Below are 21,038 nucleotides of genomic sequence, written 5' to 3'. Positions count from 1 at the left end.
TTGCAGGTTAAGGATTCAAAAGTCATATGACTTCCACACAAACTATTTCTAGATTTGGACCATTGAATATTATTTTTTCTTTAAAACTATTGATTTGTATCATCTGGAAAACAGCATTTAAAACTTCTGGGATAAAAAGAAGATTAGAAGTTTTCTGTATGTGTCTTTGTGGTTAAGATAAGTCAAGGTAACAAGAGAAAGATCATATTCTGAATGGAAAAATAGAGAAAAGCACCAGGAAGTGATGACAGGGCAGCTTAAAAGCATAGTATTAGGATGACTACACACAGACAAGCAGGAAACAGCCTCCACTCCCATGCCAGATAATGGAGGGAGACATAAAAACAAAGTTTCAACCATATTGAAGCCTGGCAGCCTGTGATAGACTGGTGATCCTTATCACAGACCATGCCAGAGTTCTCATAAGCCTTAAGTTCAGTGTGTGTTGTGGAGGGTGAGATTTGATGTGCTAGTCACTCGTCTTAAATGGCTGGCCAGTATTGAAGAAAAAAATACATTTTACTGTTCTCTATGTCTCAGAGCAATATACACAAGCTCCAAGCTAGCAGTCTGACACATCCATTTTACCCTCCATATTTCTTGACTCATCAGTGGCCCAGAAACAAAGGAGCAAAGCAACTTTGGAATAATCTGTCTAACATCATGAGCCAAATAAAGCATTCTTCTTAACATTTTTAATTAGTTAATTAATTTACTCTACATCCCAGTCACAGTTTCCCCTTCCTCCTCTCCTCCAAGTCATTCCCCAGCTAGAATCCTTCCATCCATTCTTTCTTCCTCCCTTACTCTTTAGAAAATGGGAGGCCTCCCATGGATATCAACCTGTCTTGGCATATCAAGTTTTAGTAAGACTAGGCTCATCTTCTTTTGAGGCTAGACAATGAAGCCCAGTAAGGGCAAAGGGTACTAAAGGTACTCAGCAGAGTCAGGGATAGACCTTGCTCCCACCATTAGGAGTCCCACATGGAGACCAAGTTGCACAACTGCTACATATATTCAGAGGACCTATGTCAGTTCCATGAATGTTCCCTGGTAGGTGGTTCTGTCTCTGTGGGTCCCTATGGGCACAAGTTAGTTGATTCTGTAGGTTTTCTTGTAGTGTCCTTGACCCCCTTGTTCCTATAATCATCCCTTCCTCTCTTCAAAGCTCTGTCTAATGTTTGGATGCGGGTCTGCGGATCTGTTCCCATCAGTTGGTAGATGAACACTCTCTGATGCTGGTTGGGCTAGGCTGCTGTCTGCAAGTATAATAGAATGTCATTAATGATATCGAGGGTGGGTTACCTCTCATGGCATGGGATTCAAGCTGGACCTGTCATTGCTTGGCAGATTCCTCAATTTCTGCTTTATCTGCATATCTTGTAGGCATTACAAATTGTTATGTTGAACGTTCTGTGGCTGGATTGGTGTCCCAATACCTTCATTGGAAGTCTTGCCTAGTTACAGAGGATAGCCAGTTCAGGATCTATATCCCCTATAGATAGGAGTCTTAGCTAAGGTAACCCTCACAGATTCCTGGGAGTTTCCATTACTCTAGTTTTCTGGCTTTTCCCAAAGATGCTCTGTCCAATTTTGTCTTTCTGGGTCTGGGTTACCTTGCTCAGGATGATCTTTTCTAATTCCATTTATTTGCCTGCAAATGTCGTGATGCCGTTGTTTTAAATAACCGAGTAATACTTCATTGTGTAAGTGTGCCATGTTTCCTTTATCCACTCTTCAGCTGAGTGACATCTAGGTTGTTTCCAGTTTCTGATAATTATGAATAAAGCTGTTATGGACATAGTTGAGGTAGTGTTTTTGTGGTAGAATGGAGTGTCGTTTAGGTATATGTCCAGTAGTGGTATAGCTAGGTCTTGAGGTAGATCTGTAACCAATTTTATGATAAACCACCAAATTAACTTCCAAAGTAACAGTACAATTTTGCGCTCCCACCAGCAACTGAGGAATGTTCCCTTTGCTCCACATTCTTGCCAGTATAAGCTGTCGGTTGAGTTTTTATCTTAGTCATTCTGATGCTGTACGATGGAATCACAGGGTCCATTGGATTAGAATTTCCCCCATGGCTAAGAATATTGAACATTTAAAAAGTACTTTTGGACATTAGAGATTCATGTTTTGCGAATTCTGTTTAGATCTGTATCCCATTTGGTTTGGTGATGTCTTTTTTTTTTTTTTTTTAGTTCTTTATATATTTTGGATATCAGTCATCTGTTAAATGCAGGGATATCTTTTCCCATTCTATAGGCTGCTGTTTTGTTCTTTGAAGAATGTCCTTTGCCTTGCAGTGTTTTTCAATATCATGAGGTCCCACTTATCAATTAATTTCTGATTAGTGTCTCCTGTGCCAATGCATTCAAGGATATTTCCTATTTTCTCTTCAATCAGGTTTAGTGAATCAGAATTTTGGTCTTTGATCTACTTGAACCTGACGTTTGTCTAGGGTGATAAAAAAGGATCTATTTGCATTTTTCTACATGCAGGCAAACAGATAGTACAGCAAAATTTGTTGAAGATGCTTTATTTTTTTATAGGATATTTTTATTTACATTTCAAATGATATCCCCTTTCCTGGTTACTCATCCATAAACCCCCTACCGTATTCCCCCTTCCCCTTCTTATATGAGGGTGTTCCCCTATGCAACCACCCTCTCCTTCCCACCTCCCTGCCCTGACATTCCCCTACACTGGGGGGGGGATCCAGCCTTGGCAGGACCAAGGACTTCTCCTATTGGTGCCCAACAAGGCCATACTTTGCTACATGTGCAGCTGGAATCATGGGTCTGTCCATGTGTACGTACTCTTTGGATGGTAGTTTAGTCCTTGTAAGCTCTGGTTGGTTGGTATTGTTGTTCTTATGGGGATGCAAATCCCTTTAACTTCTTCAACCCTTTCTCTAACTCCTCCAATGAGGACCCCATTCTCAGTTCAATGGTTAGCTGCTAGCGGTCACCTCTGTATTTGTCATGCTCTGGCAGAGCCACACACGACACAGCTTTATCAGCCTCCTGTCAGCATGGACTTCTGGGCATCAGCAATATTGTCTGGGTATGATGGCTGTATGTATATGAGCTGGATCCCCAGGTGGGGCAGGCTCTGAATAGGCATTCCTTCAATATCTGTTCTAAACTTTCTTCATATCTCCCCCTACGAAGATTTTTGTTTCCCCCTTTAAGAAGGATTGAAGCATCTGTAGTTTGGTTGTCCTTCTTGAGCTTCATGTGGTCTGGGGATCATATCTTGGGTATTCTGAGTATTTGGGCTAATATCCACTTATCAGTTAGTGCATACCATGTGTATTGTTTTGTTGCTGTGTTACCTCACTGCCTATGAATTTTATGGTCATTGTTTTAATAGATGAGTAGTATTCTATTGTGTAGATATACCACATTTTCTTTGTCCATCCTTCTGTTGAAGCACATCTGGGTTCTTTCCAGCTTCTGGCTATTATAAATAAGGCTGTTATGAACACAATGGAGCATGTGTCCTTGTTATATGTTGGAGCATCTTTTGGGTATATGCCCAGGAATGGTATAGCTGGGTCCTCAGGTAGTATTATTTCCAAATTTCTGAGGAACCTCCAGACTCATTTCCAGACTGGTTGTACCATCTTGCAATCCCACCAACAATGGAGGAGTGTTTTTCTTTCTCCACATCCTTGCCAGCATCTGTTGTCACCTGAGTTTTTGATCTTAGCCATTCTGACTGGTATGAGGTGGAATCTCAGGGTCATTTTGATTTGCATTTTTTTTGATAATTAAGCATGCTGAACATTTTTAAAGATACTTCTCAGCCATTTGATATTCTTCAGTTGATAATTATTTCTTTAGCTATGTACCCCATTTTTAAAATAAGGTTATTTGATTCTTTGGAGTATAAATTCTTGAGTTCTTGGTATATATTGGAAATTAACCCTCTATCAGATGTAGGATTGGTAAAGATCTTTTCCCAATCTGTTGGTTGCTGTTTTGTCCCAATGACAGTGTCCTTTGCCTTATAGAAGCTTTGCAATTTTATGATATCCCCTTTGTCGATTCTTGATCTTAGAACATAAGTCATTGGTGTTCTCTTCAGGAAAATTTCCATAGTGCCCATGTGTTTGAGGCTTTCCCCCACTTTTTCTTCTATCAGTTTGCGTGTATCTGGTTTGATGTAGAGGTCTTTGATTCACTTGGACTTTAGCTTTGTACAGGGTGATAAGAATGGATTGATTTGCATTCTTCTACATGCTGACCTCCAGTTGAACCAGCACCATTTTGTTAAAAATGGTATCTTTTTCCTACTGGATGGTTTTAGATCCTTTGTCAAAAATCAAGTGACCATAGGTGTATTGGTTCATTTCTGTCTTCAGTTCTGATCCATTGATCTACCTGCCTGTCTTTGTACCAATACCATACAGTTTTTTTTTTATCACTATTGCTCTGTAATACAGCTTGAAGTCAGGGATGGTGATTTCCCCCAGAAGTTCTTGTATTGTTGAGGATATGTTTCACTATTCTTGTTTTTTTGTTATTTCAGATGAATTTGCAAGTTGCTCCTTTTAACTCTCTGAAGAATTGAGTTAGGAGTTTGATGTGGATTACATTAAATCTGTAGATTGCATTGGGCAGGATGGTCATTTTCACAATATTGATCCTGCCAATCCATGAGTATATGAGATCTTTCCAACTTCTGAGATCTTCTCCAATTTCTTTCTTTAGAGCTTGACGTTCTTGTCATACAGATCTTTCACTTGCTTGGTTAGAGTCACACTGAGGTATTTTATGTTACTTGTGACTATTGTGAAGGGTATTTTTTTGCCTGATTTCTTTCTCAGCCTGTTTATCCTTTGAGTAGAAGAGGGCTATTGATTTGTTTAATTTTATAACCAGCCACTTTGCTGGAATTGTTTATCAGGCTTAATAGTTCTTTTGTAGAATTTTTGGGGTCACTTAAGTATACTATGATATCATCCACAAATAGTGATATTTTGACTTCTTCCTGTCCAATATGTATCCCTTTGACCTTTTGTTATCTTGAGTGCTCTCTCTAGCACTTTAAGTACTATATTGAATATGTAGGGAGAGAGTAGGTGGCCTTGTCTAGCCTCTGATTTTAGTGGGATTGCTTCAAGTTTCTTTCCATTTAGTCTGATGTTGGCTACTAGTTTTCTGTATATTGCTTTTACTATATTTAGGTATGGGCCTTGAGTTCCCATTCTTTCCAAGAGTTTTATCATAAAGGGGTCTTGAATTTTTCAAATGATTTCTCAGCATCTAATGAAATAACCATGTGCTTTTCTTTCTTTGAGTTTGTTTACAGAGTGGATTATGTTGATGAATTTCTATATATTGATCCATCCTTGCATCCCTGGAATGAAGTCTACTTGATCAGGTTGGATGATGGTTTTGATGTGTTCTTGGATTTGGTTTGTGAGAATTTTATTGAGCATTTTTGCATTGATATTTATAATGGAAATCTTCTATGAAGGTGTGATAGAATTTTGCACTAAACACATCTGGTTCCGGGCTCTTTTTGGTTGGGAAACTTTTAATAACTGCTTCTATTTCTTTAGGGATTATGGGATTGTTAAGATAGTTTATCTGATCTTCATTTCACTTTGGTGCCTGTTATCTGTGTCCATTTCATCCAGATTTTCCAGTTTTGTTTAGTGTAGACTTTTGTAGTAGGGTCTGATAATTCTTTGAATTTTCTCATATTCTGTTATTATGTTTCCCCTTTCTTTTCTGATTTTGTTAATTTTGATATACTCTCTGTACCCTCTGGTTAGTCTGGCTAAGGGTTTATCTATCTTGTTGAATTTCTTAAAGAATCATATCCTTGTTTTGCTGATTCTTTGTATAGTCCTTTTTGTTTCTACTTGGTTGATTTTAGCCCTGAATTTGATTATTTCCTGCCTTCTACTACTCTTGGATGTATTTGCCTCTTTTTGTTCTAGAGTTTTAGGTGAACTGTCAAGCTCCTAATGTGTGCTCTCTCCTGTTTCTTTTTTGAGGTTCTCAGAGCTATGAGTTTTCCTCTTAGAACTGCTTTCATTGTATCCCATAAATTTAGGTATGTTGTACCTTTATTTTCAGTAAGTTTTTTTTTCTTTTTCTTTTTTTCGGAGCTGGGGACTGAACCCAGGGCCTTGTGCTTGCTAGGCAAGTGCTCTACCACTGAGCTAAATCTCCAACCCGCTTCAGTAAGTTTTAAAAAGTCTTTAATTTCTTTATTTCTTTCTTGACCAAGTTATCACTGAATAGAGCATTGTTCAATCATTTTGTATATGTGGGCTTTCTGTCTTTTTTGTTGTTATTAAAGACCATAGGATTCATGGGATTATTTCAATCTTCTTGTATCTGTCACCTGTTTTGTGACCAATTATATGGTCAGTTCTGGAGAAGGTCCCATCAGGTACTGAGAATGTATATATATATTTTTGAGGATGAAATGTTCTATAGATATCTATTATATCCATTTGTTTCATAACTTCCCTTAGTTTCTTTGTGTCTCTGTTTAGTTTTTGTTTCCATGATCTGTCCATTGCTGATAGTGGGGTGTTGAAGTCTCCCACTATTATCCTGTGAAATGTGTGCTTTGAACTTCGTAAGGATTCTTTAGGAATGTAGGTGCCCTTTCATTTGAACCATGGACATTCAGGATTGAGAGTTAATCTTGGTTGATTTTTCCTTTAATGAATATGAGGTTTCCTTATCTTTTTTGATAGCTTTTGGTTGAACATTGATTTTATTCAATATTAGAATGGCTATGCCAGCTTGTTTCTTGGGACCATTTGCTCGGAAAATTGTTTTTCAGTCTTTTACTCTAAGGTAGTGTCTTTCTATTTCACTGTGGTGTTTCCTGTATGCAGCAAAATTCTGGGTCCTCTTTACCTATTCAGTCCGTTAGACTAATGGGAGCCAGGTTCATCCCTCCCCTCATCAGTAACTGTACTCTGCCCTTGGGAAAAACCCCAATGTCTGTGTCCTGCTTTTTAATTATTAGGGGCTTCTTTTAAAAATCTCATTCCAGGGAGATCAGAGGGAGAGGAGTGGAGAAGCCACGGCAGGACATGGAGGATGATATAAAGATCTCACTCTCTGCATTTACAGGTTGTTCTCAATGTTCTTAACGGATGGATGGTACTGAGCTTTGTATGTTTAAGTGGGCATTTATATCTTACGAATTGGGTAAAAAAAAATCTCATTCCATACTATCTTCCTGTGCTCCTTGATTAGGAAATCTTCCCAGCTGCTTGTCTTGTGTTATTGGCATTGGTTTGGTTTTGTTCATTTGCAAAATAGACCAGGCTTTTTGTTTGGCTAGCCTGACTTTTTCATGCCTTTGACCGAGGCCTTTTTAGGTTGTAAACTTGGGTTCTACTTGCTGTAACTTGGGTGCCATTTGTTGAAGTTTTGACTGGTTCTTTTTCCCAGCCCTGTGCTTTTAGAAATATGATTCAGACTCAAAATGTATTTACAAATATTTTGGCCATATAGGTCGACTCTGACTAGATCATAACTGTAACAATTTAATTATTTAATGTACATTCTGCTTTGTGGTTAGTTGCTTGTGCTCAGTTACAATGCATCCATTTCCTTAAATTATTCAAGGTGAACCTTGCCATGCCTGCCTCTATCCCAGAATTCTTCCTCCATTCCAGATGCTCCACCTTCTATTTCCAGCCTAAGCCATAGAATTTTTAATTAACAGGTGATTGATGTATACAATACACAAGATATTCTCTCTACATTGTACTAGAGATGTAGATGTGGGCTCTTAATTAATGGAACTGGACTGAGAAGAAAAACAAGATTGGCAAGTTATTAGTCACAGAATAGAACAGAATTAGATGAAGGAATAGCTATAGTATTTTATCTTATTAGCAAGGGCTTGCAAGATGGCTAAGCAGTTAGAAGGCCTTTCAATCTTAGTTCAATTCTTGGTACTCATATGATTGAAGGAGAAATCTGATATAAAAACTGAGTTATAGTCTGTGCCAAAGAATCTCTAAAAACAACTAAGTTAATAGAGAAAAAGCAGAAAAGGGAAACTTAGTCTATGGGCCACTCTGGGAAGAGGGATAAAAAAATCCAGTCACTCCCACAAGGTCACCTTCACAAACCTGAAATGAGATTAAAGTTTAAGTAGAGCCAAAGATATGTAATCTCAGAAGTCCTGACCAAGTTGTAGTACCCTACTATGACACTTGGCCCATCGTTGTCTGTGATTCAGTTTCATCCTACAAGTCTGACAAGGTGCTAGATTGATGTAAAATATCTATTTGGGCAGACGTAAGTTTCCCTTTGAACTGAAGCTTTTCCTTCTCTGAGTATGATATTTTTGGGGAAATCCTCATTTCTTTAGGGGTGCTTTGTTTCAGTAGTCTAATAGTCATATTAAGGGACACAAATGTTTCTAGAATATCAGAGTATTGAGGCGATGAAATTGACTGTCTTGCTTCATCTTCACAGCTACCCAAATTTCTATCTTCCAGGCATTGTGGCAAGAGGACCTAGATTCCCTGAGCCTTTAATCTTCATTGTTTTCAGGTGCCTAGATAATCCCAATTTCAAATAGTAACCAAGTATCAAGATGGCCAGGAAAGAGCAATTGGAGGTGGGAGGAGGATCAAGATCTATTCTTCAGAAACATGTCTCTATTTACCTACTTTATCCAACCAACTTCACTTCCTAACATTTTTGCCACTTTCCAAAAATGCCATCAGATTATGAGTCATCAACAGATCAGTCTACTAACAGAGTCAGAGCTTTTGTGCCTCAAACACTTCTCAGTGGTTGGATCTGGGGACTTAGTCTGTAATATGAATCTTTTCTAGGAAATGTATATCCAATTAATAACACCAAGTCCTTTTGTTCTTTCTTTCAGATGTCCTGTTCAAATCGGAGTATATGTCATTGATGTCAAACAAATTTTCATGTCCTTTAATGTATTTAAGCATTATACTTTTTCTTAATTTTCTCAGAGGAATACTTGTTTTTTGTTGTCTCAAAGGAAAACCTGTTTATTTCAGAGAACTAATGAGTAAAATCAATGAAGGTAAAGAGGCCTGAAACCATTTCTTCTTGAAACACAATATTTAGATATTATATATACAAAATTGTGTAACCCTGAACTTTAGTGTATCCCAATACTCTTTATCAAAGGATGTCTCAAAACCTTCAGTGATCCTCAGGTTATGGACCTACCCTCTCCTCCCTCCTTGTGTGTTTCAGGGCTAGGGTATGGTTATAGTTGGTATTCCCCTCAAGGTCTCAGAATTCTTTCAGAGAATTCCTTACTGGGTGAATGCAAGGCAGCTTCTTCTTCTTTTAGCTAGCTCAGAGTTTCACAGAAGCCCTTCCCTGTGGATCCTACAATCTTTAGGCACTTAAGAAAGGAGACAAGACTATGGTGGACAGGGTCCCACATCATCCAAATCATGTTTTCATGCTGATTATGTGCTACACAATTATGAAAAAGCAAGATGATATGTATTACTTGATATTGTTTTTAAGTCTGTTTCGTCTTGAGACTAAATGACCATAATCTTAGCTTCACCAAATTCTAAGTTCTATTTTCTCTAAAAGTTCTTAACCATAACCATAAAAGTCTTGCTTATGAGGCTTTCGCCCTGGGATAACTTAAATAAACAAATGAATATAGCACCAAGACCTTCAAGACAATGCCTGTATTCAACATTTCTCTTGCTGTTTCAGTGCATTCCCTTAGACTTAACTTCCTAACCTTTCCTACTGACTCTTTTTCAGGTTTGAATAGTAAAATGAGAGCTTGCTGTCCACTTATCTGGGAGTGTCTGCTGTTAGTTTTGTATATTTTCTTCCTCCCTCTCTACTTGAATTTCAGGAGCCAAGGTGAGTGGAATTAGAATGAGATCTGGCATTTCCCCCTCCTCTGTCCAGTGCCTTCTCACTCTGGAACTATTTAGCTGAGTAGTGTTTGTCACAACAGGAGCAGTCATGATTTCAATAACATCTCAGTGGCTTCAAGTGATGTCCTTGGATTTACATATTTTTCAAAGTTTTAGTCTTCTATCATGAGTATATTTTTATACACACAGTTACAGTTGCTTGTATAACAATAAAATGGATTATTTTTCCAGATCTCGTCTTTACTTAATCAGTTACAGTCTTCTGTAAAATACAATTTTCTGATCTCACTTATCATTTACACTAAACCAATAATTTATAAACATTAAAATACTTTTGGTTTAGAGATTCCTTTTGAAAATTAATGAAAAAGGTACAATTTTTCTCATTTGACTTTTCATTTTCATTTTCCAAGACCCTAAAAGCTGATACTTGATCTTCTTGAATATGTATGTATAGACTACTTGAAAGTATGGTCACAGTACAGCATACACAATGTATAGGATAATATCTGAGGATTTAGAAATACTTTTGACTTCATTATAGATATGTATTTTATTAAAAAGCAACCATCAATGAAAACCAGAAAGATCTGGTTATTATCTCAAGGAATTTGCACTTATCTGTAAGAAAAAATTTATCAGATGTCAGATATAGATATGCTCCTTTCCAGTTTAACATGTATTTCAGAATGGCTACCAATGAAACTCATGCCATCTACTTCACTGTGAATCATTAAAACAATCCTCAAATCTCAAAAAACAAATGAACTAAGAGGAAAATGGAAAAATAGCAACATTCTATAAAAACATGGAAGATATAATTAACTTCCAGCACTGTGAAATACACTAAATACCCTAAACCGGTCTTTCTGATTATAATACATATTTCTACCCATGTAACACTTATACAGCTATGTAATTTTAAAGTTATTTTGGATCCCAAGAAAGCAAGAACTATATTTTGAATAATAGAAAATATAAATGTATATGAATATTTTCTCTCCCATTTTCCTCTTTCCCTCCATTTTCATGTTTCTGTTTGGATTGTGATATTCTGACTTTAAAGTCCATGTTAGGATTAAATGGGCTAATTATAACAACCCTCTTTTTACAGAAGGAGGATTCTTACTGAAGTATTCACATTCATTTTGCCAGCCCAAAGTAGTGAACACTGAAAAAAAATCTGTAAAAAAATGTTTACTAAGTAAAATTGTATATTTTATGTAATATTATGAAGAATAGAGCTTAGGGACTGGAGAGATGGCTTAGTACTTAAGAGCACTTGCTGTTTTTGCAGAGGATCTGGATTCTGTTCCAGCATCTATATGGCAGTTCGCAACTCACTATTTAAACTACTTAAACTCACATTTAATGGTTCTGCAGATTTCTTCTGGCCTCTAACAATCTTGCATAAAATAAAAATAAAGGTACCTTTTTCAAAAAGAATATATTTTAGAGATTATGTTCCCTTATCAAGATTGCAGGTATTAACTGACTTGACAATTTGAAGATGATTGCCAAAGAGGACTAGATTTCAAAATTATCAACCATGGACTGATCTGGACTTCTTGTGTATGTTAGGCATATGAAAGGTATATTTTGCATTTAAAAATGAAATAATGGATTTAAAATATTAACAGACAAAAAATCTATAATAAAAATTTAAGAATATTTAGAAAGCCTAAGTAGAATATCTATATAGAGTCAATTATACTAATTGAAATAAAAAATAAACCAGTGGAAACATTAAAGAGCAAATGATATATAATAAAAAAGAACTAGGCTTCAGATATCAGGTAAGATGCAGTGTGTATGTACATGCTACCACAAATAGATGAACCCAGACTATGCATCATTCAGCCCCCATAAGAGAAACTCCTATTTTTGATAGATGACAGCACAGAGATCAAGGTGCAGAGCATATAAGATGTCTGAATGGTCATTCCTAAGCTGGGCATTTATAGCACACCTCTTCCCAAGGATCATGGATCATTGCAGAAAAGGAGAAAGAAAGGTTGTAAAAGTCATGGGTGGCTGATGACTGCAAATAATCAGTGTTTTCTGTACACAGCAGGACAGTTACATGTATGAAATCATAGCAATTGAGACAGGATATACATAACCTGTGTAGTCTTGGGCCAAACAAAATTCTATCATGGAGGTTGGGCATGAAATTGCACCCCTAGCTATGGAGGTATTAACATTTAATAACTCCCAGGAGAGGGAGAGTCAATTTTCTTTAGTTCTGTGGCCTTTGTTGTGTTGACTGTCCTCAAGTGAAGGATACACATCCAACCTTACATGGGCTATACTTGGTGTATATGCGTGTGTTGTGGGGTGTGTGTGTGTGTGTGTGTGTGTGTGTGTGTGTGTGTGTGTGTGCATGTCTGTGTGTCTGTGTGAGTGTGTGTACACGTGTGTTCATTAGACCCATGTATTTCCCCCGTGCTCTTTCTGCAACATCTTGTATTGGCAGTTCTGGTACCAGAGAATAAAATTAAACAAGATGATGCTTTAAGCTATTGGTGAATAAATGATGAAAAATAACAACATCTTATCATGTTCACATATGGCTCAGACCAAACTGCATAAACTACTGGGCTCAGTCAAATGCAAAACTTTGTCATAAAACTATGGAGAGGTGACCTAACTTTGCCCGGAAATGAAGGCTACTTAAAGCCTCCTTTTCTTCTTTCTTGTTGACTAGGGTCCTGTGTTCTGGTTTCTTAACTTATACATATTTCCATATCTGCATTTACTTACTTTAAAATATGCATAATATTTCTTTGTTTTTCTCCCCAGCTTCTATTTTGGATGATGCATACCCATTGTATAGTAACTGGCTATGGGACATATGCATAATCTTGGTTGTAATGATGATATTTTTCACTGGGCTCATTTTGTTTCTGCTTTGGACCCTAAACCGTAAGTGAAGGTGGGGATGGGAACTCCAAGGATCTCCCTTCTGTCTCTCTTCTTGAATTCCTGTGAATCAAATCTTTGCTTGATGAAACTAGAGGAAAGTAGAGTCTTGGATTATTGCTATTTTTTTTTACTTCCATAAGGATATCAGGGGCATTTCAGGATTCATACAGTCCTTGCTTAATGTTCAATATGCTTGCATGTAGGCTTGCCTGTGGAGGATTATATTTATTGGGTTAGTTGAAATGGGAAGATCTACCTTAACTGAAGCCTTTCTTGTGGGGTTTACTGCCATTCCTCTTTTAAGCACTTTCTGAAGTGCTATCCTCAAATATAGAGAGCCCTATCAGGCCCTGCCGCCACAGGCCTAGGTAGTCAGTGTTCAGCTTTGCCCTTGAGAAAGCCTAATTTTGCATCTTTAATTCTGGATTCTTACTGAATGCTTTTTTAAGAGAGTGTCTTTTGTAACTCACTAAGACCAAGATAAGCTGAGTTAAACTACATGGATTTTCATTTATCCATCTATGGTCTCTAACGGTCCTTGAATGGTTACAAAGACATTCAATAAAGCATTCTTAGAAAAAAAAGCTCCAGGGCTACCCAGAGAGCACCTAGACCTCAGACCTATTTATTCTTTTATTGGATTTTTAAATTTATTTTTTAAATGTTATCCTCTTTCCTGGTTTCCCTTCCAGAAACCTGCTACCCCATCCCCCTGCTTCTATGAGTGTGCTCCCTCACCCAACCTTACCTACTCACTCCCACCTCCCTTCCCCAACATTCCCCTACACTGGGGCATTAAGCCTTGACAGGGCCAAGGGCTTCTCCTCCCATTGATGACTTATGAGGCCATTCCCTCAGAGTTAATTAAACCTATTAGAATAGAGAGAATCTGGCTTTTCTTCTATGGGATATTATTTTCATTAATAAAATAATTTAAACACAGACATAAAGGGAAAGGGAGATACAATTTTATCTGTTTAAGAGAAAAACAAAAGGGCCTGCAGTCAGGGATGGTGATACCCCCAGAAATTCTCGTATTGTTGAGGATAGTTTTGGCTATCCTTGTTTTCTTGTTATTACAGATGAACTTGTAAATTGCTCCTTCTAACTCTATGAAGAATTGAGTTGGAAATTTGATAGGGATTGCATTGAATCTGTAGATTGCTTTGGGCAAGATGGCCATTTTTACAATATTAATCCTTCCAATCCATGAGCATGGAAAAAATTTTCCATCTTCTGAGATCTTTTTCAATATCTTTCTTCAGAGACTTGAAGCTCTTGTCATACAGATCTTTAATTTGCTTGGTTAGACACTGAGTTTTTTTCTTTGTTATTTGTAAATACTGTGAGGGGTCTTGTTTCCCTAATTTCTTTTTCAGCCTATTTATCCTTTGAGTAGAGGGAGACTACTGATTTGAGTTAATTTTATATCCAACCACGTTGTTGAAGTTGTTTATCAGGCTTAGTTTTTTGGTGGAACTTTTGGGGTTACTTACATGTACTCAGTTTGTGCATATGGTGGATTATGTTGATTGATATTTATATGTTGAACCATCCCTGCATCTCTAGGATGAAGCCTACTAAATCATAGCAGATGATATTTTTACTTTGTTCTTGGATCAGTTTGCAAGTATTTTTGCATCGAGGGCTAATAAAAGGACCTTGTCTTAAATATTGCCATTCTGACTTTAGACTACATTTTACCTAAGCTGGCCAACTCTCTCTAAGCAACAACAGTTACAAACTCCTTCTTTAAGCAATAGTAGTTCTCCCAAACATGATGCCTATTCCTAACAGCAAAATGAATAAATGAATTTGATTGGTTTGTCAAAACCACTTATGTTTGTGTCATTTAACACACTTCTGAAAGTCTCTAGTCCCTGAGTTCTGATTGGTAAAAAGTATAACTATAACTTGGCCCAGATACTTGCAATTTTTATGCTTATAATCTCCGTTCCACCCCTTACTCAGGGCTGCCAGAAGAAAGAAGGCTATATGTCCTTGTCTGGAGGATGTGATCCATCAGTGTTTATGTAGTGAGAATAATAAAGGATTTTGCTGTTTCATGAACTCACTGGTGTCTTTCTCCATGTCTCTGTAGCACACAATGGAGATAGTGTAGCATATCTAAATTCACAAGAGAAACTGGTCTGTAATTCTCTTTCTTTGTTGAATCTTTGTGAAGTTTGGATATTAGTGTTGACTGTGGCCTTCTAAAATGAATTGGACAATGTTCTTTCTGTGATACTTACTATTTTGTGGTACAGTTTGGGGATCATTGGTATTAGCTCCTCTTTGAGATCCTGGTAGAGTTCTACATTACAACCATCTGGCCTTGGGTTGTTTTGATGGGGGATGCTTTTAATACTGTTTCTTTTTCCTTAGAGATTACAGTTATAGTTAAATTGTTTATCTGATCTTGATTTAATTTTGGTAGGTGAGATCTATCAGAAAAATTATCTTTCTTTTTAGATTTTTTAATTTTGTGTAGTTCAAAATTTTAAAGTATGACCTAAAGATTCTTTGGTGTTTTTCAGTGTTTGTTGTTAATTTTAATTTCTGAGTTTGATAATTTGAATCCCCTTGGGAAGAGAGATTGGAACAGATTTTTTGGGTGTTCTGGGAGCAGGTTGGAACAGGAATGGGAGGGATCAGGTGACCAGAGGGAGGGAAGGAGAGGGAAAGAGAGAGGGAGAGGGAGAGGGAGAGGGAGAGGGAGAGGGAGAGGGAGAGGGAGAGGGAGAGGGAGAGGGAGAGGGAGAGGGAGAGGGAGAGAGAGAGAGAGAGAGAGAGAGAGAGAGAGAGAGAGAGAGAGAGAGAGAGAGAGAAGAGAGAACTTGGAAAGATGATTGGAATTGGCATTTGAGAGCAATGTATAATGTTAGTTCAGTAGAAACTTTTAGGATTCTATGAGGGTCACCCTGAAGAGGGCTCCTAATAATGAAGAATATAGAACCTTAACTGTTTATCTTCTGTAACCAAGCAAGGCTTTTAGTGGTGGGAGTGTACCAATGCAGCCGCAAAACCTTGACCTAAAATTTATCCTGCCTGGGAGGTGTGCCAGGGTAATAGAGGTGCAGAATGTGTGGGAATGGCCAGCAAATGATTGGTCTAATTTGAGGCCTATGCCAAGAGAGGAAGTCTATGTCATACACTGCTTAGATAACCAGAACCTGGAGCGTGGATAGCTCAGAGACCTGGAATTAAAAAAAAAGGAAGAAAATGATTCCCAATTGTATTCTGCTATACACAAAGATAAGTATATAGCCTAATTGTCATCAGAAAGGTTTCCTCTGGTAGCTGATTTGAGCGCATATAGAAACCAACAGCTAAATTTTAAGTAGAGAGAAAATCTAAGTTGGAGATCTCAATCAGATTCCTCACCTTTGGAGCTCAGGTAAGTCTGCAGAAAGAGGGAGGAAGAATGTATGAGCCAAAGGGGTTGAGGACACCACAAAATTACAGTTAACAGAATCAAATAAGCAGGGCTCATATGGGCTCATAGAGACTAAAGTATCAAACATAGTGCCCACAAATGTCTTTACTAAGTCCTCTGCTTATGTTACAGCTTTATGCTTTTGTGGGACTCCTACAGTGAGAAGGAGTTTTTTGCATTTGCTCTTGAGGCCCTTCTCCTCCTACTGGGTTTTACTGTTTAGCTTTGGTATGAAGGTTTTTCTTAGTCTTATTGCATCTTGCTATTCCATGCTTCACTGATATCCCTGGGAACTCTAACTGTTTCTGAAGGAAATAGAGTAGATGTGGAGGAGAAGTGAAATAGAGCTGGGAACTGGGAGGGAAAACTGCTGTTAGGGTATGTTGATGAGAGAATAAATAAAAAGAAATAAAAAGAAACTTCATAGTCCATGTTCATTTAGAGAAATGAACTATCCTAGTTACATTTGCCTTAAGTAAGTTATAAAGAACCCCAATTCTGGATATCTCATTCCTAAACTCAAGTAAAACTAGTGAGAACAGCCATCTTAAGAGGTCTGAAAGCCCTTGTATATTCTCACAATAGCACAAGGGAATCTGATGCTTTTATTAAAAAAGAGTTTGGTATATATACACCCAAGAATAGAGACAAAATATCTGTATCTGCCAAGATTTAGTTCCTCCAAACGATGTCAGATTCTGCCTTAAGTCTAATGGTTTTTAGCACTGTGGTTCTTGGGTACCTCATTGAAAAAATGGAACCTTTCTTTTAACATTTATATGATGATTGTGAATAACAAGTTGCTGAATAATGGTGTGTGTGTGTGTGTGTGTGTGTGTGTGTGTGTGTGTGTGTATGTGTGTTTGTGTTGATGTGTCAGATAATAAAATACTTTCTTTCAGGTTATGGTCAGATGTCCTGCTTATCCTCTATGAATATGAATCTTTCCACACATGACTCTAACCAAAATAGTTCTCAATCTGCTGAGTTCCAAGAAAATTATGATGTAAACTGCAACATGTTCCTAGAACCTGGTGAAGAGGCAATACTTAGTCAGCACCAAGAAAATTATGAACTGGAGAGCTTCAACCCTCTTCAGCCCTTAAGATTGGATTGCAGTCGCAACTGAAAAACTTGAGGCAGTAAAGAAAGACAAAAACGGATACTGACTTGAACCATAAGATTTATATCTATATAAAGAAAGGTTTTCTGATTAAATTTGTTATGTCTTAAAAGTTGAGATTTTTAAAAATACATTTTAATAAAAATAGAATTACATTGCATTCCCTCCTCTCTTTTCTTTCTCCAGCTCCTTTCAGGTACCCTCCTTTCAACCCTTTCCATGTAACACCATGCAAACTGATACTCTCTTTTTTGATTATTATTGTTAAACATGCACATCTGCGTATGTATGTACAAATATAGAAATACAACCTGATGTACTGTTTCTGTTGTTTTTGTCTATATAGTTTTAGGGCAAAAAATATAGATTTTGATGCCAAAAAGTATTCACATGGCCTGTGATGCATGACCTCCTCTACATCTTAAATTCAGTAAGGATTTAATCAATGTGGATTTGTTAAAAATGATTTTATGACTAATTTTCTTCAAGTGTGAACATGGGTTTTTTAAAAAAATGATTGAAGGCAATAAAAGCATCCATACAAAACTTTAGGGGAAAGCGTTTTGAAATAAAAAAGAAATATACTTTTGTATAAAAATCAGTGTTTACCAGCAAAAGAAAATATTTTACTAGCTATTGAAAATTTCTAAAATATATTACTTATGCATCATCTTTGTAATTTTCATAAACTAATATAAAATATAAATAATATCATAAAAATATCTACCAGGTATGAGGATATCTAAATTTGTACAACCATTCTGGAAATCGGTCTGGACGTTCCTCAGAAAATTGGACATTGAACTAACTGAGGACCCAGCTATACATCCCTTGGGCATATACCCAAATGATGCTCCAACATATAACAAAGACACATGCTCCACTAATGTTCATAGCAGCCTTATTCATAATACCCAGAAGCTGGAAAGAACCCAGATGCCCTTCAACAGAGGAATGGATACAGAAAGTGGGTGGGTATAAAATTAACTCAAATAAATCAGTAGCCTTCCTCCATACAAAAGAGAAACAAGCCAAGAAAGAAATTAGGGAAACAACAACCTTCATAATAGTCCAAAATAATATAAAATATCTCGGTGTGAATTTAACCAAGCAAGTAAAAGATCTGTACAATAAGAACTTCAAGCCTCTGAAGAAAGAAATTAAAGAAGACCCCAGAAGATGGAAAGATCTCCCATGCTCATGGATTGGCAGGATTAATATAGTAAAAATGGCCATTTTACCAAAAGCAATCTACAGATTCAATGCAATCCCCATCAAAATACCAATCCAATTCTTCAAAGAGTTAGACAGAACAATTTGCAAATTCATCTGGAATAACAAAAAACCCAGGATAGCTAAAACCATCCTCAACAATAAAAGGACTTCAGGGGGAATCACTATCCCTGAACTCAAGCAGTATTACAGAGCAATAGTGATAAAAACTGCATGGTATTGGTACAGAGACAGACAGATAGACCCGTGGAATAGAATTGAAGACCCAGAAATGAACCCACACACCTATGGTCACTTGATTTTTGACAAAGGAGCCAAAACCATCCAATGGAAAAAAGATAGTATTTTCAGCAAATGGTGCTGGTTCAACTGGAGGTCAAAATGTAGAAGAATGCAGATCGATCCATGTTTATCACCCTGTACAAAGCTTAAGTCCAAGTGGATCAAGGATCTCCACATCAAAGCAGATACACTCAAACTAATAGAAGAAAAAGTGAGGAAGCAACTCGAACACATGGGCACTGGAGAAAATTTCCTGAACAAAATACCAATGGCTTATGCTCTGAGATCAAGAATTGACAAATGTGATCTCATAAAACTGCAACGCTTCTGTATAGCAAATGACACTGTTGTTAGGACAAAATGGCAACCAACAGATTTGGAAAAGATCTTTACCAATCCTACAACAGATAGAGGACTTATTTCCGAAATATACAAAGAACTCAAGAAGTTAGATCGCAGAGAGACAAGTAACCCTATTAAAAATGGGGTTCAGAGCTAAACAAAGAATTCACAGCTGAGGAATGCTGAATGGCTGAGAAACACCTAAAGAAATGTTCAACATCTTTACTCATAAGGGAAATTCAAATCAAAACAACCCTGAGATTTCACCTCACACCAGTGAGAATGGCTAACATCAAAATCTCAGGTGACAGCAAACGCTGGCGAGGATGTGGAGAAAGAGGAACACTCCTCCATTGTTGGTGGGATTGCAGACTGGTACAACCATTCTGGAAATCAGTATGGAGGTTCCTCAGAAAATTGGACATTGAGCTACCTGAGGACCCAGCCATACCTCTCTTGTGCATATACCCAAAAGATGCCCCAACATATAAAAAAGACATGTGCTCCACTATGTTCATAGCAGTCTTATTTATAATAGCCAGAAGCTGGAAAGAACCCAGATGCCCTTCAACAGAGGAATGGATACAGAAAATGTGGTACATCTATCTACACAATGGATTATTACTCAGCTATCAAAAACAATGACTTTATGAAATTCATAGGCAAATGGAGGGAACTGTAAAATATCATCCTGAGTGAGGTAACCCAATCACAGAAAAACACACATGGTATGCACTCATTGATAAGTGGCTATTAGCCCAAATGCTTGAATTACCCTAGATGCCTAGAACACATGAAACTCAAGACAGATGATCAAGTTGCAAATGGTTCACTCCTTCTTTAAAAGGGGAACAAGAATACCCTTGTCAGGGAATAAGGAGGCAAAGATTAAAACAGAGGCAGAAGGAACACCCATTCAGAGCCTGCCCCACATGTGGTCCATACATATACAGCCACTCAATTAAACAAGATGGATGAAGCAAAGAAGTGCAGGCCAACAGGAACCGGATGTAGATCTCTCCTGAGAGACATAGCCAGAATACAGCAAATACAGAGGCGAATGCCAGCAGCAAACGACTGAACTGAGAACGGGACCCCCGTTGAAGGAATCAGAGAAAGGACTGGAAGAGCTTGAAGGGGCTCGAGACCTCATATGAACAACAATGTCAAGCAACCAGAGCTTCCAGGGACTAAGCCACTACCCAAAGACTATACATGGACTGACCCTGGGCTCCAACCTCATAGGCAGCAATGAAGAGCCTAGTAAGGGCACCAGTGGAAGGGGAAGTCCTTGGTCCTGCTAAGACTGAACCCTAGTGAACGGGCTGTTGGGCAGAGGGCGGTAATGAGGGGAGGCTGGGGAAGGGAACACCCAAACAGAAGAGGAGGGGAGGGGTTAGGGGGACTTTGGCATGGAAACCAGCAAAGGGAATAACAATCGAAATGTAAATAAGAAGTACTCAAGTTAATAATAATAAAAAAGTATCCAATTTAATAAAGTTGGAGAAAAAAATACCCCAAAAACAGAAATCTAGGACTGAAGAGATGGATCAGCAATTAAGAGCCCTGACTGCTCTTCCAGAGGTCCTGAGTTGAAATCCCAACAACCACATGGTGACTCAGAACCATCTGTAAAGGGATCCCCTCCTCTGGTGTGTCTGAGAACAGCTACAATGTACTCAAAATTGTATAAATAAGTCTTCAAATTAAAAAAGATATTTAGTAAACATAAAATGAATCACAACTCCAAATATTTCCTGGAAGAATTAAAATTTTTCAGTAAAAGGGGTTGGAGAAATGGCTCA

General features: G+C 37.6%; 1 protein-coding gene across 3 annotated transcripts in view; it reads left to right on the top strand.

Annotated features, from left to right (window-relative positions):
- Positions 1–17,753, top strand: part of Skint10 (selection and upkeep of intraepithelial T cells 10) — a 43,013-nt gene extending 25,260 nt beyond the window's left edge. The window contains exons 3-6 of one of the 3 annotated variants that reach the window (XM_087551215.1): positions 8,890–9,060; positions 9,771–9,875; positions 12,695–12,817; positions 17,156–17,753. In XM_087551215.1, coding sequence (XP_087407341.1) covers positions 8,890–9,060; positions 9,771–9,875; positions 12,695–12,817; positions 17,156–17,382 — 626 coding nt within the window. In that variant the 3' untranslated portion in view covers positions 17,383–17,753. 3 annotated transcript variants of the gene reach the window in all.
- Positions 17,754–21,038: the final 3,285 nt, after the last annotated feature.

The sequence above is a fragment of the Rattus norvegicus genome, chromosome 5 (assembly GCF_021556685.1).
Source record: "Rattus norvegicus strain SHRSP/BbbUtx chromosome 5, alternate assembly SHRSP_T2T, whole genome shotgun sequence".
NCBI lineage: Eukaryota > Metazoa > Chordata > Mammalia > Rodentia > Muridae > Rattus > Rattus norvegicus.
Note: the sequence above shows the minus strand (reverse complement) of the source record. Positions and strands in the feature narration are given on the sequence as shown.